This window comes from Calonectris borealis, chromosome 2, assembly GCF_964195595.1.
Source record: "Calonectris borealis chromosome 2, bCalBor7.hap1.2, whole genome shotgun sequence".
Lineage (NCBI taxonomy): Eukaryota > Metazoa > Chordata > Aves > Procellariiformes > Procellariidae > Calonectris > Calonectris borealis.
In genome coordinates this window covers 148,928,960-148,954,096 of record NC_134313.1, presented here as the reverse complement: position 1 = coordinate 148,954,096, position 25,137 = coordinate 148,928,960, and the positions used below count along the sequence as shown (strand labels likewise).

General features: G+C 39.6%; 2 protein-coding genes across 2 annotated transcripts in view; both read right to left on the bottom strand.

Annotated features, from left to right (window-relative positions):
• Positions 1–10,363, bottom strand: part of LOC142079535 (macrophage mannose receptor 1-like) — a 32,261-nt gene extending 21,898 nt beyond the window's left edge. The window contains exons 1-7 of the mRNA XM_075143894.1: positions 10,018–10,363; positions 7,815–7,988; positions 5,350–5,508; positions 4,415–4,528; positions 1,977–2,123; positions 1,094–1,267; positions 390–547 (exon numbers count right to left, since the gene is read on the bottom strand). Coding sequence (XP_074999995.1) covers positions 390–547; positions 1,094–1,267; positions 1,977–2,123; positions 4,415–4,528; positions 5,350–5,508; positions 7,815–7,988; positions 10,018–10,279 — 1,188 coding nt within the window. The 5' untranslated portion in view covers positions 10,280–10,363. The remainder of the gene's footprint in view (positions 1–389; positions 548–1,093; positions 1,268–1,976; positions 2,124–4,414; positions 4,529–5,349; positions 5,509–7,814; positions 7,989–10,017) is intronic.
• Positions 10,364–14,488: 4,125 nt separating this feature from the next.
• Positions 14,489–25,137, bottom strand: part of LOC142079536 (macrophage mannose receptor 1-like) — a 35,235-nt gene continuing 24,586 nt past the window's right edge. The window contains exons 23-29 of the mRNA XM_075143895.1: positions 23,481–23,710; positions 22,412–22,577; positions 20,921–21,067; positions 19,970–20,086; positions 18,478–18,645; positions 16,641–16,670; positions 14,489–16,074 (exon numbers count right to left, since the gene is read on the bottom strand). Coding sequence (XP_074999996.1) covers positions 15,830–16,074; positions 16,641–16,670; positions 18,478–18,645; positions 19,970–20,086; positions 20,921–21,067; positions 22,412–22,577; positions 23,481–23,710 — 1,103 coding nt within the window. The 3' untranslated portion in view covers positions 14,489–15,829. The remainder of the gene's footprint in view (positions 16,075–16,640; positions 16,671–18,477; positions 18,646–19,969; positions 20,087–20,920; positions 21,068–22,411; positions 22,578–23,480; positions 23,711–25,137) is intronic.

Below are 25,137 nucleotides of genomic sequence, written 5' to 3'. Positions count from 1 at the left end.
AAGAGGTGAAAAATAGTGAGGCAGAACCTGTTTCCTTTAGAAACGTTATTGATTTTTTTTTTTAATATTGCTTTAATGGGGGAATAAAGATCTGTACTTTTTAATGAATTCCAAGTGTTTGTGCTTAATTGTGAGGTTATGTTAAGCTAGCTAAGTGTCATGGGCAGACTGTTAAGGTTTGCTTGGCATATAATGTACACTCACAATCAGATATGAACATTTATCTAGTTAACTCTAATTTAATTTTAAATTTAAATTAGAACAACCATCTTTCTGAGTGAATAAAGATACCATTCCTTGGTTTGTTTCTAAGTTGCATTCATAAAAAAAGTAGAAATAGAAACAAAAATCAGATAGTATAGTGCTACACAAATGTGGAATGATTCTACCTCTCCTGCCATAATGACACAATCTTCTTGCCCGTTGATTGCATGGGTTGGTTCTCCAGGCAACCATTTGGTGTATGTCACAGGAGTCCCATCACTCCACTCAAAGTACATTTGAGTGTTGAGGTCATTCAGACCAATCCACAGCTCATCTGCAGCTTCTAAGAACAGAAATTCACCTGTGTTAGCACCCGAGTTGAAACAGTCCGTAGGAGCAAGATTTTATGGAGATGGGCTGAAATTGCCATGTTACAGTACAAATTCATCTAGATTAAATGACAGTGGAGTTTATTTTAAGATCTAATTCACATTCTTCTTTCAAGAAGTTAAAAAATGAGATACCAGCAGGAAATGAGATTCCTCAGCTTTTTCAGTAAAAGTCCATTACTATATCTACAGCTACAAGGTGTCTGAGGCAGATAATCCACCCAAATACTGCAGTAACTAAAGCTGTTATTTCCTTCAAGTGATTTCATGCAGTGAAAAACAAATGAAAATCAAACTGAAAAGAATGAAAAAGAAAATGAAGACAGCACTAATGATTTCTCTCGTGTTTTTTTGGTGTTTGTTTTTTTTATTAACCTATATATCTGTGGGCTTCCCTATAACTATTCTAATGAAACAAAGAATTTTTTTTTAAATCCTGTAAGATTTCTAATAATATAATTCTCCATTTGTACCAAACACTGCCCTGTAGAAATACTCACTGTAGCCAAGCTGAGACAGTATGAAGCCATGCTCCTCAGGGTTGTGGATACTGGCCAGGTTGCCATGGCTCTCATTGCAGGAAATTAGGGCTTCTCTCCATACTCTGGGGTCTCTATGAACCATGAAACAGTGATCTCCGTAGGGCAACCATCCTTCTGGGCATTTAACAGGCTCTGCATCCCCACAAAATGAATAGATATTTCAAGTTTTTAAACAGTGCAAACTGAAGTCTAGAATAACTGCAATTACAATTTGGAATTCCATGTATAGTGTTTTCACACAATATACCCCACCCAATTGTGTTTTGCATATTTCATAAAGGCATTATTACTGCAGCACAAGTAATTCTCTGCACGCGTGGCTTTCCATACTAAGTCTCATTAAATAAATGGGAGAAAAGTGTAGCAGAAAAGTGGTCTGAAGGAACTTGCGCTTTTTTGCCACCTTTCTAGGTTACAGGCAATCCCACTGAGAAGGTGGTTTGAGCCTATTGGTGCCACCTTTCCAAGACTTCAGTGATAAGCTGCTGTGTTTTCATTAGAATGCACTGCAGGAAGGGTGAGGCATCTGTAACTTTGTTTTCACATCCATGCAGTCCATGATATTTTTGTGACAGTGCATGGCTTAGACCAGTGCCTCTGGAATCGTGAATAACATGAAATGAAAATTCCTTGTGTGGTTACTGGGTTCCAGGAACGTTTCCAGTATTTAAATATATTTGGTTAAAGAAATAACAGTATGCTCTGTTCTGTGCCACTCATCAAAGCAGAAGAACAAATGACAATGCTTTTTTTTATTATTATTATTTTAAATAACCATGAAAAATCATTTTAGTGACACAAATTCTATCTTTATCAAAGGGTTTTTATTTGCTTGACATACCTGATGGAGGAATGAACGGATCCAGTGTGGAGTTTTCCTTTTTACAGATATAGCCAACTTTCAGCTCACACGGCTGGTTTTCCCATTTAGCATCTCTTCTGGGATTTAGTACTGCACAGAGTTTCTCAGGCCCAGGCTCAGGGCTTCCTTCATAGAATAAAAACCAAAATATTTTTATGTAGCTCAGGTTTTATGTCAGCAGCTGAAAGAACAATTTGCTTCCAGCCTTTTCATGTGTCAGTTACGGATTCATGACTTCATTGCCACAGTTATTTTTCTACCGGAGATAAGAAAATGTAATTTAAAAGTACTCATCAAAACATTTCTTTAGATGCTTGTTGCATAATTCACACTTTCTGCCATATTTGATTGCAGAATAGCCGTCTCAAAAATAAGACATTCCTATAAGTCTTGTGAAAATTGTTGGCTTGCACAGAAGAGAGACTAAACTTTGAGCCCACGCTGATGGAAGGCTGCAGCAAGTCCTTTCCTTGCCCCTCCACCTGTTTAATCAGCCTGTGCACAGGGGTCAGCCATACATCTGCTGAGGAATACGTAGCTCACAACCAGTTGCAGAATAAATTATGTTGTTGCCCAGTCAGTAGATGCTGGACTGAAGAGTGCAGACATTGAAGGGGTACCTGGTGCTGCTACAGTTGCAATGCCATACACAGACTGTAGGAAATCAGAGTTCATAGTTTCACAGCTCATGAAACATCTACTTTTATACCCAATTTGTGGTTAGGAACCAGTTATGCTAATAGGACTAAGTAATGAGCTTAAAACACTCAGTTACATTCATGAAATCAGAGGACACATTTTGAGCTAATATCTTTGGGCAGGAACACAGTAAGGCAGCATCTTAACATCGTTCATATTCAGACAAGGAATTTTACAGATGTGAAGAGAGAAGAGCGTTCTTCAGAGTAAGAGCCATCAGCTGCTAACAATAAAAAGAAATTTCAAAACCTGAAAATTAGAGTGCTAGCTCTGCATTGTAGAGCTAAACCAAGCTCAGTGAGTGAATATTATTTGTTTAAAATATGAGACACAAGCAAAATGCCACAGATCTGTGGGATATGTTGTCTGGCAGTTGAGTAGGGAGTGGTAGGAACCTAGATTGGTCAAAGCCTGACAGGGTAGGCTTCCTCTTTATGGGAGCATGTTAGATGGCTTCTAGTTTCTAGAGCTGTGTTTAGCAGAGCACAAAAATAATACGATGGAATTCCTAAAATAAAATATAAGGCACACGTGAAAACAAATCTCAATTCCACAATGCCCTTGCAGGGGAGTATTTCCTTTCTATGTCAGGTTCTAGTCCAGCAGCTTTCAGTGGTGTGCTGGAACAAAAAAGTTATACTCAGGCCCTTTGGAAAGGTCCTTTCTGCATGTCTCTCTGGCAGCTTGGCTGCAGATTTTCTCCTTGCTGCAAGCTGAGCCCCCTCACATGCCCTCACACTTGCTGTGTGTCTCTCCCCTGCCCGCTTCTGCAACTGCCCTCCAGGAGGTTCTCCAGGACTACTGTCCTTGGGAAATGGGCACTGTTTTCCTCTTCTCAGAGAGGTCCACAGAGCAATGGCTTTTTTTTCCCCCTCCCCCCAAAAGATACAACCTATAATAATTTTGCAGTAAGCTGGAAATGTGTAGATTAACTCATCATAACAGCCATCATGTGGGGATACAGAACTCCAAGAGTGGGGGCTGCTTGACCTGAGAGCCAACGGCTCTTCTCCTCTGCAAGGCTTAAGGGAATTTGACCAGCTCAGCAGAAGGGAGAAAACCCTCTGCCAGACTCAGCAACTCTGGGCTTTCCCTTCATCTTCTGTGCCAGATAAAAACAGGTGGCACCTTTGAGACTTGGGGAAGGCCAAAAGATGGAATATGTGTGCATTTATTCAGCAAGCAAACATTCAGCATTTGCTGCAACCAGCTGTTGCCATGACAATCATTAAGTGACTTTCAAAGATAAACTGCCAATGCTGTGGACTCTACAGTCTCTCTTGAATGTGAAAGAGGAGAGAAGAAAAGAGGAAAAGCATAAAAAGTGAAGGGGAAGGCTTTGAAAGACTGATGCTTGCTGACAGCTGAGTCCTTGCAGGATGGAGGGTCTGATAACCCTTATGTGAGTTGAAGAGACACAGAGGTTTTAACTGACTTGAAGGCATTCCTAGCATGCTACAGCTCAACTAGTGCTTTTCACTTTATCTACCTTTGTCTGATAGGAGATGAGTTTATTTAACTCTTCTGCTTGAAACTCCTTGTGATATATCCAGTGAAGAAAAGCATCATTCTCAGCTTTTTAATCTCACATGTCTCATAAACCTTTCAACTCCGTTTCCTCATGTTCGTGGGGAATACTACAGGACAGTAGTTAATATGCATTCAGCATTCTGGTGGGAAAGATTCATTCCAAAAACTGTTAAAAAAAACATTACTACCTTGTGCCCAGTTAAAGTATCTGAAGGGAATGCCACCGCTCCACTGCCAGCCGCTGTTGAGATTCAAGCTGTTAAGCCCAATCCAGAGGGAGGATTTCTTGCTGTCAATCAGATCTAGGTAACAAAAAGAGTGGAATTCTAATGAGATTTGTTGGGAAATGCTCTGCATTTTCAAAGTTTGGAGGAAGATAATAAATGTCGGCTTAATGATTTCTAAGTTCAGTACAGAATCCATGTTTACTGGTAATAAACTCAGAGAGTTTATTCTGTAGTTAAAGGGTAGAGAATGGCAAAAGACTATTTTGCACATTAGTTTATCTGAATTTAATGCTATTCTACAGTTATATGTAAGTAATAAGTTTTGAAAACTGAAACACTAAATTGCTATTGTTAATATTTCTGTTACAAGTTTGCTTCAGTGTGATGTAACTGATACAGAGCCTTCATTCTACAGACTCTATGCATAAATCCAGAAAGTCTTTAGATTTTTAATAGTGTTTTGTATAAAATTTGTATGGTATTTCCAAAAATCTATTTCATTAGATATATGAGAAGAATACTGATTTCCTAACACAGAAGTCATATAATGACTGCCTCCTGTAATGACTTTCCTTCTTGTAAGGTCCCTTTCTTTGATCTTTCTGGTGTTTTCTGAGCTTGAGCCAACCTTTGCTTAATTAGCTGGAAATTCTTAACTTTCCTTGAAAAAATAATAATAATAATAGAAATAATTTCAAATGGCAATTCCACAATTTACAGAATTTCCACCTATAAAAAGCTTAATTTACAGTAATTGTGCTATTTCTCTAGCAGTACATATACTATTATTATATCAGCTATTCATTGTAATGCGATTAAAGCACTGAAATATTTGTAATCAGTCAAAAAAAAACCTATTAGACACTCTTTTTACAGAGTCTTGCTTATTAGTTCACCTCTTAGATACATTTGTTCATGTATCTCTGTGACACTTAATAATTCTGCATTCTGCTGCTGGCAGCTCTTCCTTGCTTGGTGCCATGTGAGAGCTGACTGGTAGTTTATCTGGTAGTAGGTTCCTGTCAAAGGATCTGTACTCCAAAATCTGTCATTGTCTGTGAAAGAAAGGAGATTTAGGATTGCAGTTTGTTATAAACATCTTACACAAAATGTTTTGAGAAAGTTTAACTGCAAGCTTACTTGTGAAATGAGATTCTGGAACAAATAAGGCTCAGACCCCCAAAACCCATACTTTTCTGTTAGCTTGCTCTTTGTTAAGTAAAAGAAGGTTTGCTATTGACATTAGCAGATATGAGCCTTTCATCCTTTATTTTCAGTTTCCCCTGTCAAATCTGATAATCTCCAGGTGAAAAAAATAGTGAAAAGAGATCAATAAAGTAAAACTGCACCTTGGTCATTATCTTCTCTGAAAACCTGTTCAGCAGCTCCTAGGCTACGTCCGAATTAATTCTTGGCTGAAATACAACTGAAATGCAAACATTTCCAATAATGGAAAGTTTGCTTTTCAAACTATGCCACCATTAATTACATTTGCAATGCTACAGGACTGGGGAAGAGCAGCTGGAAAGCTGCATGGCGGAAAAAGACCTGGGGGTGTTGGTCAACAGCCGGCTGAATATGAGCCGGCAGTGTGCCCAGGTGGCCAAGAAGGCCAACAGCATTCTGGCTTGTATCAGAAACAATGTGGCCAGCAGTACAGGCCACCAGTGCCTGTACTCAGCACTGGTAAGGCTGCACCTCAAATACTGTGTTCAGTTTTGGGCCCCTCACTACAAGAAGGACATTGAGGTGCTGGAGCGTGTCCAGAGAAGGGCAACGAAGCTGGTGAAGGGTCTAGAGAACAAGTCCTATGAGGAGCGGTTGAGGGAACTGGGGTTGTTTAGCCTGGAGAAGAGGAGGCTGAGGGGAGACCTTACTGCTCTCTACAACTACCTGACAGGAGGTTGTAGCGAGGTGGGTGTTGGCCTCTTTTCTCAAGTAACCAGTGATAGGACGAGAGGAAATGGCTTCAAGTTGCGCCAAGGGAGGTTTAGATTGGACATTAGGAGAAATTTCTTCACCGAAAGGGCTGTCAAGCCTTGGAACAGGCTGCCCAGGGAAGTGGTTGAGTCACCATCCCTGGAGGTATTGAAAAGACGTGTAGATGTGGTGCTTAGGGACATGGTTTAGTGGTGGACTTGGCAGTATTAGGTTAACGGTAGGACTCGATGATCTTAGAGGTCTTTTCCAACCTAAATGGTTCTATGATGATTCTATGATTTTTTAAAATGTATTCCTTATTTCTAGTCTGCATGTGTTTTAGGTAATTGGAATTTAGAAATTGTGTTCTGAGAGCTCATTTTTAGCAAAACTGTTCCCTGGGCAAGTGCTAATAAGCTGTGATTACATCTTCCCCTAACTTTCTCTTTGTTGAGGAAAAGATACTGAATTTTTTGAATGATTCATTAGACTAAATGTTTTCTATTTTTATTGTGTTTCTTTATTGCTGATTCAGTTCAGATTTTTAATATTCTTTTTTAATTGTAGACTCAGGTGTTAGTGATAGTGTCCCAACAATTTTATAATGCCAAATACTTCATGTTTGCCAGTTTATATAGTAAGGATATTCTGGGATTTTTCAAGCTACTGCATGCAATATTGCACCAGGAAATAATTTTCAGTAATATCAGTGAAAATGGTGGTGGTAGTTGGTGGTTGATAGAGTTGAACCTGGTTTCCCCGTGCAGTACTCCGATCAAAATGACAAATAGTGAGTCTGTTGTATAGCACTAAAAAATTAGGTCTGAGGCAGCATTTTTAATATCTTCATTAACACGGTATTTTGGTGTCCTTCATCCTGCGCTCAGATGCACATATCTGTTCAGATAATGTTATCTTGTCATGTTATCTGAAACATTGCAAGGGAAAGGCTGATGATGCTGCTATTTCAGTAAGACTTTTCAGCCAATGTTCTTATTTTAAGTCTTTCAGAAAACAAACTACATCCTCCCATGGACTATAGACCAATCTTGTGATACAGAACAGGGGTTTGCACGGGTAGAAAAGGTTATACTACTGTTACCACAAATAGCAATGGGGCAAGGAGAATTAGGCTGTGAGTAGCATCTCAATTTTCAGATTATTTTATGCTGAATGCAGTCATATTTAAAGCATACTGGTCTTTTCCTGGGTGCTAAGCTTTTCCTTAGCTACTGATGGACACAGAGACAACTTTCAGCCTGACTGTAGACTCATAGGAAACATTTTTGTTTCTTCTGTAAGGAATGTTATAGCATAGCAGAGACATTTTTGACTAAAATAAAGTCATTACAAGTTTTTTCCCTTCCATATTAGTCTCAGTACTGATATATTTACCTAACAATATTGTGTTATAGCATCTATGCCAGCATTTGGGACTTACTGCCAGTTGGACAGAAGCCATACAAATGGTCCGCGTCAAAGTCGGGGGTTGTTGCACACCAGAGCAAGCCGTCTGACCTGCCGGCAGCCGTGCACCCGGCGTGCCATTTACTGCTCAGCTGGAAGGGGAAGACACATGGAGCTCCATTGGCGTTTCCTAACAGTGTAAACAGATCTGAGGGGGCAAAAGAGAAATGATAATATAGGTACAGGAATCTGGGGAACCCAATTCTCTACATATCTGTACTCTCCATAAGGGTATGGGGAGAAAGTGTGTGGTGGTGCATCACACCCTCCCCCTCCCCCCCACCTTTTCCCTGGGCCGCTCGTTGATCTCAGAAATTCCCATGAAACCTCGGCTTTGGTGTACTGAGTCTGATGGTTGAGTGCTCCTTGACCATATCAGAAACTTTGCATGGCTGAGGCTGGGAATATACTCCCACTGCCTGGCCCGGGAGCCATCTTATGTGAGTTGTAGCTTAGTTGTAACAACACTGAAACCTTCAGAATTTTAGTCACTACTGCCTCGGACTGTGGCCAGGATGGAAATTTACAGATGACTAAGGTCAATCATCTTGTGCACCTGTAAATGGTATCCTACGTGAGACCCTTTGAGCCCTCCTGGACCGCAGCGGGCTGTGCCCATAATCTCCCTCTGAGATGAATGCTCCTCAGAGTTTGCAAACTCTCAAGTTTGCAATATTTGGAGGACTGTCGCCGGCTGGCATGGGACCTGGGCTGTAACACTCCTCGAGGCTCAACCCTTCGCCCATTGAGAAATGCCAAGACATTTTATGTGAATATTTCACTGAACTCAAGGGGGATTTTTAACAGGTATATCTTTGTATATTTATCCGTCTTTGCATCCGTGTGCGTGTGTGTGTGAATTGATGGAAGTAACTGCTAGTAAATATAGTCTGCTAAAATCTCATGATCTATCTTAAGATTGTAAATGAACCATAGACTGCTGCTAAACACATATAATCCCTTAGACATATACCGTTGACCAAGTCTGGGACTAGGGGTAGATCCAGCCGGGTCTACTCTGAACCTCGTGACTCAACGGGAGGGTTTTCCTTAACCTTTTCGTTCTCTGCCTCTGTATAAATCATCCCAACTCAGTTCTAACATGATACCCTGGTTTTGGCTAGGATAGAGTTGATTTTCTTGCTAATAGCTGGTATAGTGCTGTGTTTTGGATTTAGCATGAGAATAATGTTGATAACACGCTGATGTTTTAATTGTTGCTAAGTAGTGTTCACACCAGCCAAGGGCTCCTCAGCTTCCCGTGCTCTTTCCCTTTGTATGCTTCATCCGTGTAGTAAGTGATAGAGTGAACCTTGCCATCAAACTCTGCTAAGTCGTGCTTTTATAAATTTCTATTAAAATCACTTTCTGTTACTGCCATCAACAGAGATTCTTTAAGTGGCCTCTAAACCACTCATTTGTGACAAAGTGTTACAAGTGTTACACCAGGGTAACTGGGGACCTACTGTCACCAGCAGCGTCTTCCAAGGAAGTTCTGGGTAGGTCTTGCAATTTACCATTTACTTATATTGCCAGTTGTAATGGCTGGAAATAGAGCAGTTTCATACTGTAGTCAAAAACTATGAAAAAACTGTAGTGATTTTTAAAATCAGATATTTAAAAATAATTTTCTAAAAATAGCATTATTTATTTTCTTTTTCATGTAGCTTAACTTCCCGTCATCCACTAAAAATAAATCAATGATTTAACTGTTAAATGTTGTGGGGTATTTTGTCATCTGAAATCTTGTAGGGGAACCGAATGGTAGTGTTCATGGAATTATTTCCTTATATTTACTAATGGAGTATTAAACGTAAAGATTTTTGCCTTTCATCCAACAATGCTAATACAATTTCACTAGTACTAGTATACAGTTAAATAAAGCACTTTGATTAAAGCTAACAATTAAAAATAGCCTAGATCCACCTTTTGCTTTAAAAGTAAAGAAAAAAAATGCACATTTTGCACATACTACATTCTCTCTGAAACTAAGCATCTGTACGTTTCCAGGATGGAGGAACGCAGGCCTGAGTATGTGTACAAATCATCCTCCAGTCCAACATTGCCTGAGGTGGAACAGCTGATGTTAGTCTAAGGGGAGCAGAAATCAAAGGACCCTATCTGTAAGGCAAACAAGTGGGTTCAAGACATCTTCAAGATTAACCTTTAAACTTTACCTTCATGGCCTTTAGAACACAAATCATCCATGGTTCCATAGATCTTCCATTTATTCATCGCCACTGCTCCTGTGTTCAGCACGATATTGTCTTCTTTTCTTTTGCTAGCACTGAGAAATACATCTTCCCCTTGGATTGCCAACGTTGCATTTCTGCACTCCCATTTCTGGAATTCACTTTTCTTGTTGCAGGGGTACAAAGAAATTTTAGCCTGGTTTTGCTTGTAGGGCACTCCCAAACATTGTGCAAATGCCACGCTCATCACCTGGTGATCAGACACCCACCTGAATTTTTGTAATTCAGTGTTTTTGTTGCAAGCAGCTGTTCTGACTGTATGAGAACTCTGAGCAATTAAACAGAGCTTAGTATCCTCATTGTATATTAAAAATATTTCATTGTCTGTAAAACAAAATAATCAGAATTAATGTATTTATTGTGAGCACATGGTGAGGGGAGCTTGTGAGGAAAGAGATGTGCTGTTGATGTTATGCTGATCTGACTCATGTCAGAAGACTGTAAATCTGAGTCACTTTTGCAAAGATCAAACAGCGTTTTCAAGAATTTTATTTCCTTCTGGGAAGGAAAAATAAGTGCAGCTCATGTAAATACAATACAGAGGAATAAGAGCACGTAAAATACATTATGACAGCTTCAAAAATGTCATCACTATAATGGAATTTTCACGAGTATAATGGATTTTATTTTCCTAAATGCCTCCTGAAATACACATTTCTTTCAAGTTTTCCAAAAGAGACATTACTGAAGATTTGGAAGTTTGCCATCACTTCATGCACTATAGATTTAGCTCATGTTACATACATCTCCACAGGGTTGCATTTGTGCTTAATACAGTTAGTGAGTGAGCCTTCTGTGACTCTTGCTCCTTCTGTAATTGGCATGTTCTGTTATGGTTTGGGACTTTTTTTAGGATGAAAAACTGTGGAATAGTGATTTGTTATCTTGCCTTGTTCCAGTATCCTCTCATTAGTACATCTATCATAAGAAGTCAATATAATTCTCACAGTCAAATCACAAAGATTCTCACAAGAACCAACACCGAGCAGCATATAGAGGTAAAGATACTATAAGTGTGTGCCTGTGTGCCTATGCATTGTAGTGGAAAGTCAATATGTGAATGCTAAACAAGCTAGCTATCGCTCCCAAAGGGTTACAGGCAGCCTTATTTAGTAATCCACCAAGCCAAGTAGGCGCTGCTGGGGAGGGCTGCCCAGCACTGCAGTTGTACTGCCGACATGTAAAGCAGGTCGTTCCGCGCTGGGCATCGCTCTGTGAACACAGCTGCCTGCTTTTCAAAACGTCAAGTAGCATACAGCTCCCACTGGCTTTGGGCGGTGAGGGAGTGAAATTTGGACGACAGGGAATATTCTAGGACCTCTGGGAGAGGAGGGCAGGGCTTTGCCCTTCAGATCTTTATGCCAGATGTGGCATCACCCCCGTATCCATGGGACAGAATAACTGAATAAGGGACAGTGAGACACCCTTCCAAACACTAAAGTAAATTTGTAGGACAAGGGCAGGATCTTAGGGCACAGCCGATGCTGAGTAGTGAACAGAGCAGAAAGTGTCTGGGAAATTCTGGGAAGCTATGACAGGAAGCATAGTTCTTGTTAGGATATCTGTATTTAGTGCTTGAGCCCTCCCAAGAAGGCCCAGTATTACTTTGACCAGTGTAGTGATCTATGGAAGTTTCACTTCTTCAGCTCTAAATTTGGAGCTAAGACCTAGTTTCTTCTTTCCTTTTCCATTTAGACAGAAAGCTTTAAATATTATTAAATCTTTTCTTTCTTTCTGCTACCTAATTAAGTGCTTTGTGTAGTGCCCTAAGTTTCACCTATTGCCCCTCGTCGTATTTTGGGATCTAATAATAGGAGTTCTCACTGGAAACTGTGAGATAGCCCACTGCTTGGGCTACCACATGGGTTTGGGTCCCAGCTCGCAGAGCAGAGGGGAGACCCCCTTTTTGCACAGGCTAGTGCTGGCACAGCTCACACGGCACAGTGTCTGCTTTCAGAAGCTGTGATTTGTACCACACTCCTCCACAAATCTAATGAACTGAAGGTAAAGGAAAAATGTCCTTGAACCTTATCACCATCCTAACATCAAAAGGGAGATGTGATCTGTCCTTGGTCAACTTCAGAGCCTTAACTACGCCTCTCATCCTTACTCTGAAAGCCATAGTGGTTATTCCAGAGCTGTTCTTGACTCTGATCTTTTTAATTTTTTTTCACTGTCATCTACTCAGCCACAGATTACATCTCACATCAAGCCACGAGCTCCATCTCATCCCACAAAACCTCATCCTAAGGCTAGGAGATACTCATACAGCACCCTATTTAATTCCTTTCTCTTCTTCGTTTTTCGTAACTTGGTCACATATACAGACAAGGACTATGGAGCACACTGTGAAGTCCATCTACTTCACAGAGCAGACATAACCAATAATTAAGTGGTATCCAAAAGGAAATCTTTATCCGCGTACATGATTCTGTCCTGACTTCTGATTCCCAGCTTTACCCCATCTTGACTCTTCCCCTCTCTTTAAAAGTGAACCAACATCTCTGTATCTGCATCTTTTTTAAACTTCTGTGGACCACTCCTGTTAGGATGGATATGAAATGCAGGGCAGTCAAGCTGCATGAAAATCTTAAAGAGCCTGAGAAACAAGCAAGAAAACAAGAATGCCCACTTTCACATCCACTTTAGCAGGGGATAAAAAACAAAGACTCACCGAGTGTCTGAAAAGCCGTGTGAACAAAAGAGAGGAAAACTAAGACTGTAGAAAAAGTGATGTGTTTCATTTCTTTCTTCTTATTCACAAAGAGATGAGCTGAAATTAATTTCTGCAGTAGAAGTCCTTAAGGAACTAGCTGGCGCTGGCTTCTTCTCAGTTTTGGAGAGTTTTAGTTGAAAGAGAAAACTCTGGGCTCTAAATAAGGAAATATCCTGTCACATGTGGTATTCTGAAATCTATAAATAATTACAAAATTCAAACTTTGCATCTGAAAGTTAAGTTTCCTTCAATTCGAATGCAAGTGGCAAAGTTTGAACAGTTCAACATCATTCCGCTGAATTATTTTTAACTTTCTTGGTTCTGCTCTGGGATTGTAAAGTCCTGACAGACTTTACAGGACTTTGTAAAGTCTGTAACAGACTTTACAGACTGTTACTTTGTCAAAGACAAAGAAGCAGGGAGTGCACTTTAAATGGATGTACTTTAAATCTCATACATACATGCCTGGGAAACTCAGAAAAAAAAAAATCCAAATTTTTGGCTAAATAGGTCTTCACTGCTACAAAAGTTGTATTCATTTAATTTGATGCACCAAGTAATGTCGAATATTTCAGTGTGAAAAATTAACCCAGACGGGACAATTTAATTTTGCTCAGTAACTTGACAAACTGGGCCCTATGTATACACCTGGCTTTTATCTTCTCCTGTTGGTAAACTGGTAAAACTACTATGCTGTTATTTCATGTGAATTTATCTCAGGAGTACCAATACAAATTAGCCGAATCTTTACAAATCTTTCTGTTAACCAGTGATTTTGACCACAAAACTGTCTTTCACAATTATTTAATCCATAAAGTACAACTGAATTTTAATACTTAATAATTCTTTCTTTGTACCAAGTGTAAATGAGACAAGCAAAGAGGAATATTCTCAAACATTACAAATGAGCTGCAGCCCTTTATTAAGTGGAAATCAACTTCAGCTATGATGCAAAATCCCTTATTTGTTTTGAAGGAAAAGGAGGAAAGATATTCAGCAGAAATTGCCCTTAGAATTTTCTCTCATTTTTCATGTCTTTATTATGAAGACAAATTTCACAATATATTATGCAAGGGCAAAATGTCACTTAATGTGAGAGAAGAAACCCATTTAAGAGTATAGGGTCTTCAGAGCTGTGTTACCAATATCAACTATCAAAATATCAAAATTATAAATAATGATATTATTTTGGGTTTGGGGTTTTTTTCATACGTTTACTGTTTTCATTTGCCTTGCCTTTATCATTAGCCATCAACCACCACTGAATCCAATTCAGTGTCAGTATTTACAAAAAAGATAAATATGGGTATGTGTTGTAACTTACACGAAGGAAAAAAAAAGGTGTAAGATCAAGGGAACTGTCAGTAAAAATAGTTTGAGTACAGAATGCCATTCATTCCCTGCCCTCTGCAATATGTTTTGTTTGACTGCAATATCTACAAACTAGCAATCCAATGTCACATGAATCTCTCCTTCCCAATGACCTCTCCTATGCAGTTCTTATGTACTTTTTGTTGTTTAGTCTGGAGAAGAGGAGGTTGAGGGGAGACCTCATCGCGCTCTACAACTACCTGAAAGGAGGTTGTAGCGAGGTGGGTGTTGGTCTCTTCTCCCAAGTAACAAGCGATAGGACGGGAGGAAATGGCCTCAAGTTGCGCCAAGGGAGGTTTAGGTTGGACATTAGGAGAAATTTCTTTACTGAAAGAGTGGTCAGGCCTTGGAACAGGCTGCCCAAGGAAGTGGTTGAGTCACCATGCCTGGAAGTATTTAAAAGACGTGTAGATGAGGCGCTTAGGGACATGGTGTAGTGGGCATGGTGTGTTGGGTTAACGGTTGGACACGATGATCTTAGAGGTCTTTTCCAACCTTAATGATTCTATGATTCTATGATTTAAGGGTCTGTTTTTCCCAGAGATCCTTGAGATCTTTTTCTTTTTTTTTCTTCAGTCTGTCATAGACAACATAGAATTCATAGAAAAGTTAAAAAGGACAGTAAACCTCTAAAGCATTTCACTAGCAAGACACTCTGGTATGCCCCACTGCCTCACTGGCCTGTGGCATGGACACAGCGCCCAGTCGTCAGTCCATTTATCAGAGAGTTGGAGGATATAAGAGAAGTCATCCTAAAATGAGCAATCAAGTGAAATAAAAACAGGAATGGATTCTTCCAGCTTTATTTGGCATCCATTTTGTTTTATAGCTTATTTATGTTTCTTTTTAGTCATATGCTTTGTTCATGTTTCTGTGTTTCCTCCTGTTAGCCTCTCTCTTAAGGTAAATGACTCATTAGATCACCAAACCGTGTAACATCTCTGCATGCTAATTAAACAACACTGAAGTATTATTATGTAAGATATAGATCCTTTATTGATATAGTTTTATATTCATAACTGATACAAAACATTCAAACTCATAGAATATGACTGAGTGTTTGCAAAGATTTACTTGTTTTGCAAAATCAGTTGAAGCCATGAATGAAGGACAAGTATTTGCATTTGACTTAAAATACTATGGCAAGGAAGATACTTGTGTAAAGAGTGTAAAACAGGGGCAATAATGGGGAAAAACAATTCATGTAAATCTCTGTTTATTCCAAACACCATTTTACTTGAGTACCAGAATGCACTCTTCAGTACGCTGTGGTGAGATATATTCTCAAAGTGCAGGCTTTGGGGCTGGGTGCTCTGCAAAGAGAGTACTCGCTATATGGTGATGCTGCCACAAATCTCTAAAAAGAGAGAGCACTAGGGTATTAATCCATAACTTTTAAATCAAATTCACAGTAGTTCTGCTATTTGTCATGCTTATTTGATTAGCCATTTTATACAGTACTGAGTCTTAGTCCTGAGAGTATCTCTTGAAGAGCATAGAGCAATAGCTCTTAATCCATACGAAAGGAATAATTGCTAATTTTAGTTCATAGTGTCTGTTTGCTAGGTGCATGTAACTTTTACTAAGATTTCCTTTGTTCCAGCTAGTTTTTTTTTAAGCTTAAGCATATGTTTTGGCTGTGTTATCCCATTAGACGACGCTGTGTTCATTTTTTTCTTTGTCGCTGGTAGAATAATTTTCATTGTCCTTTCCAGTTAGGACACAGCTGTATTCTACCAGTGTGCTGTGCTGCCTTGCCTCTCTTTCAGTCTCACTTTGAGTTTTGATCTTGAATAAGAAATAAATCATGAAGCTCATCCCTAATAAAATGATGAGGAGCAGAGTAAGTAGCATCCACATATTCATGTGACCATGTGCTTTGTCCTTTTTGGCATCTGTAAATAAATACAAAGGAAATAGAAGTGGGTGTACTGTAGCCATAAATAAATATGAAGAATACTGAAAACTATTGGTCTAATTTCCCCCTTAATTACCAGGTTGTTAATCAGCAACCCACATTTATGAAGGAAATGGAATATAACGACAACATCTCCTGGCCTTCTTCCACTGTTCTCTTGGGACAAGGATAGGAGCGTGGGCAAAGAAGCTATGATACGTAAGGTGTAGATATTATTGTATGGTTTTTTTAGGATAAGAGTTATATTAAAAATCTATCGTAATGCCTCTGTGTCAGTCTCCCTCATAGATCTTAGCATGCAAAAGAAGGAGCAAAGAGGGCGTGATCAGTTTACCAAAGCACTTAGTTATCCTGGGATGCCCTAAGTGTCTTATAGGTAGTGCTGAATTATGCTGGGAATAAATTCAATGGCAATTAAGTAAATTAAGCTCATATAAATAAATATATAAAAGACAAATAAAAATAAATACCAATTCATAAAAACACCCAAGTATTTCTTTTCATGTCTCTTTGAAACTATTGGGAAGGAAAAATAAATCCTACCTTCCACGTTTGCAGCTACTTTAAGAATAGCTGTCAAAGATAAAGACAAATGTTTAGTCAAAATCTAAAAAGGACACATTTTCATCCTAACAGTTTCATGTTAGCAAAAGATCTGGTAACCTGTGCATCAAGGTTACCTCATCACTTCTCCTGGAAACATATTTGCTAAATTGACAGAGATGAAAAGGTGTGATTGATTTTTAACCTGATATTCACTGTAATAAAACTGCAGTGTTTTGCATATTAAAACCCCCTTCTTGCTTTTTTAATAACCAAAGAATTTCCAAGCACAGCTATTTTCTGACTGGTTTAGATGGACTCTCTCTTCTCCCCTGGATAATAAATCTTGCCCTCTTCACCGGGTCTGCATGCCTGCGGAGACTGCGAAAGACTTGATCAAATGCTGAGGATATTTGACAGTTTCCCTGTACTGTACACAATTCCTTTGAGACCCAGCAGATTTTAATTTACCATAATTCATTTACATCTATAATTACATTTATCATCTCGAGCTTTCTCACGCAGTTTTTCCCGGCCGTGCAAAGAGGGCGCCATCTGCAAGATTTTTCCCTGCGCTGGGTGGGAGCTGGGTGACGGCCGGTGCAAGAGCAGATCTTCCCCGTGGGCAGCGGGAGCTGCGGGGGGGCCGGAGCGCGCCCTCCAGCGTGGGAAGCGCCAGGAGCCGGGCTGCTGCAGTAGGAGCACAGCAGCGCATTAAGCTCTGGCGTGTTTGCGAGCCCAAAGGAAATGCAACTGTTAAATTGCCCCTTGGAAGGGTGCAGGGCTCACTGTAATGTAATATTTGCTTGTGCTGAAACCCCATGCTGCTGGAGAACCTGGTGTCAGGGAATAGTCTCTGTACTTTGGCCTTGCACATAGGGGCCTCTCACAGTCGAACCCAACAAATGAAGTATGCGTTGACACTGAGTTTCTGCTTTCTGATATCTCTGGTAACAACGAATTAGCTTTCTGTAGTATGTATTGCTCTGATGACCCAAAGAAATTTAGGAGTTGCCCTAAAAGGAGAATTTTCTTTTTCAGAAAACGCCCTGACACTGCTATGAACGTGTACGGCTGCTTTCCCCACCAGCTGCAGCTTTGCTCTGCAAGGGGAAAGGACAAAACCTCAGAAACATCCTGAACCTCGGGTTGTGAAACAGGGCAGGAAACCGTGCTTTTTTGCAGAATTAACAGCTAAACTCCAAAATACCACATGGCTGCTTGGCTCACGATATTCTGATATTTCTACTTCCTGACCAAAGCAGATGGTGCTCAGTTACACAGAAACACAGTATTAAAAAAAAAAATATGCTAACCAAAACACTTCTATTACTTTCAAGGGTCACTATATGCGCTCTGGATCATGCTTCCGTTCTGTTATTATTTAAATGGAATTGCTTCATCCATCTCTTACTGGAACAGCATGTGTCACAGTACAGCAAGAGGAAGAAAAGCAAATTATTGATGCAACCCTTGTTCCGTAAAAAGTGAATAGGAATGTTAACAGGAAAATACGTGTGTAAGTTGGAGGGGAGCAAAATGACAAAGGAGTTTAGGAATTTTTCAGAAAATATTGATCATCTGTAGTTATTAATTGAATATTCCTCACAGAATGCAAGAAAATCTGAAGTTATGAAGCAATAAACCATGAACAGGGCAGACAAAAAAAAGTATAAGTCTACATATCCATATTATTTTTGTCTGAATGCTGAAACAGGTGATAAGGAAGACTGGAAATACAGTGTTTTATGTTGGTCTTTTGTAATCACCATATGGTGCTATTACTACTGAAATAAAACCATAAACATCAAGAGCAAATACTAAAGAAGTCACTTACTCTTTGGTTTCTCACAAATATAACCCTTTTGGGAAGAGCAAGGAAGGATACTCCAGTAGCCGGAGAACGCAGACAACTGCACACAGTAATCAAGCTGGTCCTCCGAGGGCTGTCCTTCACCCCAGTTGACAAAGTCTAAGGCACTGTTGTCTTGCCAGAGCAGCTGCCCTAACATTGCAAATGTTAGTAGCAATACTAATAGTTCCACATCAAAGATCTTCACTAATATTAGTGAATATTAATATTAATATTATTACTTTATTCAGCCTAATAAAGCAATACTACTTTCTTCAAAAATACCATCTGTGGTTATTTTCTAACGCATTTTATTTCTTTTGATTCTCATCTTAAAAACAATATAATTGCTTTTCCAAATTATGATTTGCAGATTCGCCAGTCATAACTTAGTTTTAATTTACAGATCCTCATATTTTTGTCTAGGGTACTAAAATTTCAAACTGAAAAAAAATAAATCTAGGCTTTTTTTTTTTTAAATTTCTAAATTATCACTTCAGCAGCAATCACTGAAAATCAAGAAACTCTTACTGTAACACTTAAACATATGCTTAGTTAAAATTAAAACATTTCTTTTTTTGCATAAACTCTGAAAAATTTTGAAGTATCAATGAGTTAAAATGAATCTAAAAAAAAAATCCTTTCTGACTGATTGTGGATTAAAACTAGTGTTGTTTTCTTCCAGGTGCATGTTTTCCACTGCACTCTTTTTCTGGTAGCCAGCAGCCTAATTTTTTCCATTCAGAGATACAGAGAAGCTTGATGCTGTGGGGTCCAGCTGGACACCGCAACTCCCGCGCACGGCTGTGAGAAGATGCAAGCCAGCCGGGACATGTTTCCCACCGGGGCGCAGAGCAGACAGGGTGGGAAAGGCTTTCTCACAGACCAGGAATAGGAGACAGGTCCTCAGGGAGGGCTGAGGTCAGAGGGATGGATATATGTCATTGGCTGTGGTCTTCTGTGAAGGTCCTTGGTGACACTGCAACCGTAAGCAGCTGTGCAAAATTATCATCAGTTACAGCAATTCCTGGATCGTTCGAATTTAGAAATGAGGCACCGTGATTGCCTCAGGTATGGACAGCTGAAATTACATGTTATATCTCACTTCCTTAAAGAACAGTGTCTTCTGTGTTGTGCTTCTCAGAAGATATTCCTATCACCTCTCCACGTCTTTGCTACTGAAGCAGATACAGACAAGATATTTGAATTGAGGCAGTCCCACACGGTGGCATGGTGGACGCATGCAATATCCAAGACCCATAACTGAAGCCAAGCAAATTTCTTTTCTACAGCCTTTCACACCCATTGGGTAAAACCATCAACTTCCAAGAATTTTTAGATTATATGCTATCAATCTATCTTTTTGTCTTTAACTAGCTTCTCTTGTACTTCAGTTAGTTCCTTAAAAAAAACAATGTCTCTTATGCGTATTTCTGTCCATTTAATGAAGTCTATTCATAGAAGTTAAAATAGTTACCATTTACATTTCTGTATATTCCTATCCAAAAGCCACTTGTCTTGCTTGTGTGTAAGTTTGCATGCTCTACTAAAAAGTTTGATTCAGCCAGATCTTCTACAGAAGCCAACATACCACCTATAAGAAACCCAACAGAAGATGATTGCAGGTATCTCCTGCCTTAGAAGTCAGTGGTAGTTACAGCCTTTGGTATAAGATAAGGTTAATAAAATCTCTCCTGCTGGTAGGGAGTAAGCAAGGATTTAAATAGAGACCAGAAAGTAGCGTTCAGCTGTAGGGGAACAGCACAGACTGTGGTGGAGGAAGAGGGCTAAGAGGATCTAAAAAGACGTGAAACAAAAGGACCCATTTCTTTTGGGCGGTATGGTGCTTCTCTTTCTCTTTCACGGCCTCCTGAAGCATGGATGAGGTAGCTGATGATTCAGCAGCGGAGGTGGAAGAGGGCCAAGGAGCAGCTCATGGTCTTGGCCAGGACCAGATGCTTCCGAGATGGGGGAGGGAAGCGTTTGCCCTCCCCTGGCTCTGCAGGCTGCCAGGGAGCCCTGCTGGTAGAGCGAGCTACCCCTTTCGGATAACACACCCCATGTTAAAAATAAGTGGTTGTTACTATGGTATTTACTTCTGCTCTTGTATAGGGAGAGATATGGAAAAGAAGGGATAAGTCTGGAAAGAGGTTAACCCATTTAAAAAACTAACTAAAAAGAGAAATTTTGTGAATGAAGAAACATAACAAGAAACAATCACAGCTGGGAAAAAACCAAGGAAAATTGATCTCCTTAATTTCAACATAACTGAAAAACAAACAGCATCAATGGTGAAAAATAAATGAGACATTGATTTCCTTTTTTTAATATGTGTAGATTTTGCAGCATTAGTTTTCAAGACTTTTTTAAAGTGATTTTTTTTTATGTCAAGATCAAAATCCTATTTTTGGGCAAAAATAATAATTACCTGATTGAACGCACTGAGTCACAGACTGAGCCCAGCTCATTTCATTGGCATTGAAGTTATAGCAGTGGCTTCGGAAGGGAATCCAAGATATGTGATCAGATTCAGGACATTTTCCAATATCCTGTGGGGGATCAGAAGGAAGTACATCTAGAAGAAATGAGATCTTATGGATGCTTTCATTCAGTAGGGATTCCAGTTCTTCAGATATTAAATCAAGTTTAAAAAAAACCTTAAGGTACTTAAAATATTCTTACACACACAGTGCTAGAATTATCAGTGACTCTGTCAAGAGTGACAATGAAGAGCAGAACTGCTCAGTCACAGCTGAATGATTCAATCTGAGCCTGCGCTCTTCTGTGTCACCAATTAAATCAAACTTGGACTGTCTCAAAGATGTTTGAGTGTTCGGGGGTTTTTCGTTCTAGTTTATTTTGTTATAACCAACAAATTTGTATAAATAAAAGATACAGTAAAAAGCAGAAAAAGAAAAGGCAGAAAATTCCCAAACCCTCAAGAAGTTCAAATAACAATTTGATTTTAAGTGAAATATCATCTAAATCTTAGTTTACTGTGGAAATTTGCCATTTAATATTTTCCTCAATACAATAAAATTTCTGAACAGCTTTAACTCTGACAATGCATGGAATAATCTGAAGCTCATTGAATATTTATGTAGTAGCCCCTCATTAGCAATGTAGCAATGACATCATGGAATGAAACAGTAACACTGTCCGTTAGTACATGCATTTTTAAAATGACAGTTGCAGATGAATAGATAGGAAGCATGGCCTGGAAAAGAAATTAAAGAAAAACTACACAAAAGCAGATGAAAAGAAACTCAGAATTTCCATTAACTCTGTGTCACTAGAGCTAACAGTGGTTGCTCTAATACAAATGAGAAAGCAAAAAGGTTCAGTCCCATCCTAAGGTTTGCCTGTACCTTTTAATTTGTAATATTCCTCAGTGACACCCATAGAATCACTATGAAGTATGAACTTTTGTTTGGGCCAATAAGAGACTCTTTTTTTCCCCAGGTACAACTCTTCCTCCTTTCCCCAGGTTTTAGAATCTAATAACAGTGAAGCCGTAACCAGTGTATGAATGCTGCTTATGTTGAAGGAACAAAATTTATTTTATACTCAGTGGACTTTATTGATTACAATCCTTCCCACAAAATTCCTGTCAGCAAAAAGTTTCACATTCTAGACTCGAAGTGAAATGGTTAGTACTCCCACAATCTCTGTGTTCTGTCTGCCTGTGATGTAGGATAACTCCTACAGCAGTTATCACCCCAGTCCAGTAAAATGGCAGTATCTTGGCTGGTGAATGACAACTCCATCAATATAAAACATTGTTCATGCAAAATAAAGATATCGACATTACATACTCAGGCTTATTATTCCTTAATATATACTTAGAAACTTGTATTTCAGTCAAATCAGATCGAGCAAGGTTTCTGCCATGAAACCGAAAGTCATCACCATAGCTTACCCTCAGATTTTTTGCAGACAGGAAAATGTTTTTCATTACAAGGTGCTGTTTTCCAGGTCCCACGGAGCTCAAGATAGACACAGGCTATTTTCTGTTTTGGTTCTCCATAGTACCACTTAGAAAAATTTATTTTCCTTTTATCGGTCCATCTGTAATAGCCATAACTCTAAAATTGAAACAGACATTTGACATAATTTTATAGACTCTTATCTGCTGTTTCAGGTAAATGGATTTATATAAATGCACATTTTTGCAGTGGTATATAGAGCTCAGTTTGTATATCTGTGCTAGTACTGTTAAAATATTGATTGAATCAGGACTCAGCAACGTAAAAGTAAGACACAGCAGTATGCCTCCCATGCTGAAACAGCCCATGAAGGTGTTTTGAAGGCTAAATGCTGCTTCCCAGATGCTGCTGGTGCTCAGTCCCTTGTCGGGCAACATTGTGAGGTGGAATCACCAAGATAGTTAAGTGCATTGAGCAACTGCATATTCACTAGAGAAGCTGAAGCTCATTTTGGCACTCAGTGACAGAGCTAATAAGACTGATGCTCACTCGAGTGTTCCCTTATACAGTGGTGGACCTGGATCTCCGCATTCACTTCTTCTGGTACAGTATAGCTTTTACCGCTTTTAATCTTTGGGACTAGGCAGGCATAACAAGGAGGGTGTGCAGAGGCACATGGTATGTCCTGTGAACCCTTCTGAACCAAAAAGTAAAGAAAAAGCTATAGTTGCCAATGATCACGAAGCACTAGCCTTAATGACCCAGTTGGTCCCTTTGAGTAGAATTCACCTCTCCTAAAATGGCCATCTAAATGTTAACCAGGTAGTTTCACCTCCGTGTCTAAGATTCCCATAGAGTTAGTAAGGAGAGGCCCACACTGTCAGAGGTTCCCATCCTTCTCCATTGCCTAAGATGGAGTTTAATGATTTAAGATGGATGAAGTTAAATTAAGTGAGTGCTGACCACCAGTCCTAGTTCCTAAACCTGTTCATGCTACTATTCTCTCTGTTGATAGTGATCCAATCATAGCATTTAACTGCACCACCTATTTATTAATCTTACCACATTGCTGTTGAGCCCAATCCATAAGGGCTCTCCATATTGCACTGCCTGCAGCAGCAGGAATATATTACTGTAATAATCAAAAATGCTGGCAAGCTCTGAAGATTTCTCCTTGCAGGCTTTTCTTGCTTCTTCCCAATTCATTTTAGAAGGAATGATTAAATAGCTGCTGTTATCATAATGGATGAAATCAGAATCCGGAGCAGTTGTGGAATGAAACAGTTCAGGCCCTGTAGGAAAGAGGTACAAATTCAAAAGGAAGGGGAGAAAACAGTGAAAATTACTAGCTACCTGAATAGCAGTACTACTTTTGAGTAACAGATGAATGTAGTGTGGCAACACAAGCAGAAAGTAAAATAATTTCTTATTTAAAACACAGGAGACATATTTTAACGGTAACTTGGAATTATTTGTAACTATAGTGTAAAGGAGGATTAAGGAGAGGCAGAGGACAAGCTGTGCGTATCTATAGACATACACTGCACCAGATGAAATGACGTGCAGGATCTCCATACCACTTCAGTCTCAAAATAGGGGTGAATTTCATTCTAAGCAAAGTTTGTGGCTCTGCTGCTGCTTCTTTCCCATGTAGGATGAAGTGAAAAAGGAAACTGTAGCTGTACCTTAAATGATATATATGGAAGTAGAAGACAAAGACCTAGAGCAAGTGATAGGGACAGAAAAAAGGACAAAAACTGCCTTTGTGTTCAGTCAGTGTCAAGAACACCCTGGCAATTGTTTTTGCTAGTGATGCCCTCGTGCAGCTTTCTGCATTTGCACGGGACAGAGCTGTGAAGCATCTGGCCCAGCTGTGGCTTCTTCCTGTATTTTTACTTGCTGCTCAGCAGTTCCCTGTTTCTATTCCTGTGGACTCTGCTGTGTAGCTGTGCTCCGGATGTGTCTCCCACCCTGAGGATATACGAAGAAAACTAGAACTTTTGCCCTTTTGATTATTGCTGATCTTGTGATATAAAAGCATTGCTAGAGACTGACAAGCAAAATAACCAGTTTAACTGACCTTAGTTAACCCCTCAGTGGGATATGTGTGAGGTTTTTTAGTGAAGGGGCATAGGTCTGGGGGTGAGAGTGGGAAAGCTGCTTTTAGAGTATTATCTATCTAGCTAAGATAGCTGGTGGAGGTCACTGATGAATTTGTCTTTATGCTTTGTATTTGCATTTGCAAAATAACCTGATTCAGATACCTATATCTCTGCTAGTTGAGTAAAGCACATATGGCTAAACTTTTCTGTCAATAGAGAAAAAAGGCATTTTGACGGCATAGCTCTTCTAACCTGTTTTGGGCATTTGCCTCAGGATGAGGCAGGTGAATCCTGCCTTCAAAGTGTCTACTCGCCATGTTCAGGCAACTGATTTAAGTGTAGATGTCTGCAGGATAGGTGAAGTCAGCCTTTGTGAGTATTGGCCGGAGTGGTGGTGCATTCCCTCCCAACTCTCCTGGGCCACTTGCTGATCTCAGAAATTCCTGTGAAACCTTGGTCTTGGTGGTATTGAGTCTGGTGGTTGAGCGCTCCTTGACCGTATCAGAAGCTCTGCATAGCTGAGGCTGGGAATGTGCTCCTGCTGCCTGGCCCAGGTGTCAACCCCTGATACCCTTATCTTGCTCACAGCTCAAGTGAACAACACTGAAACCTTGAGA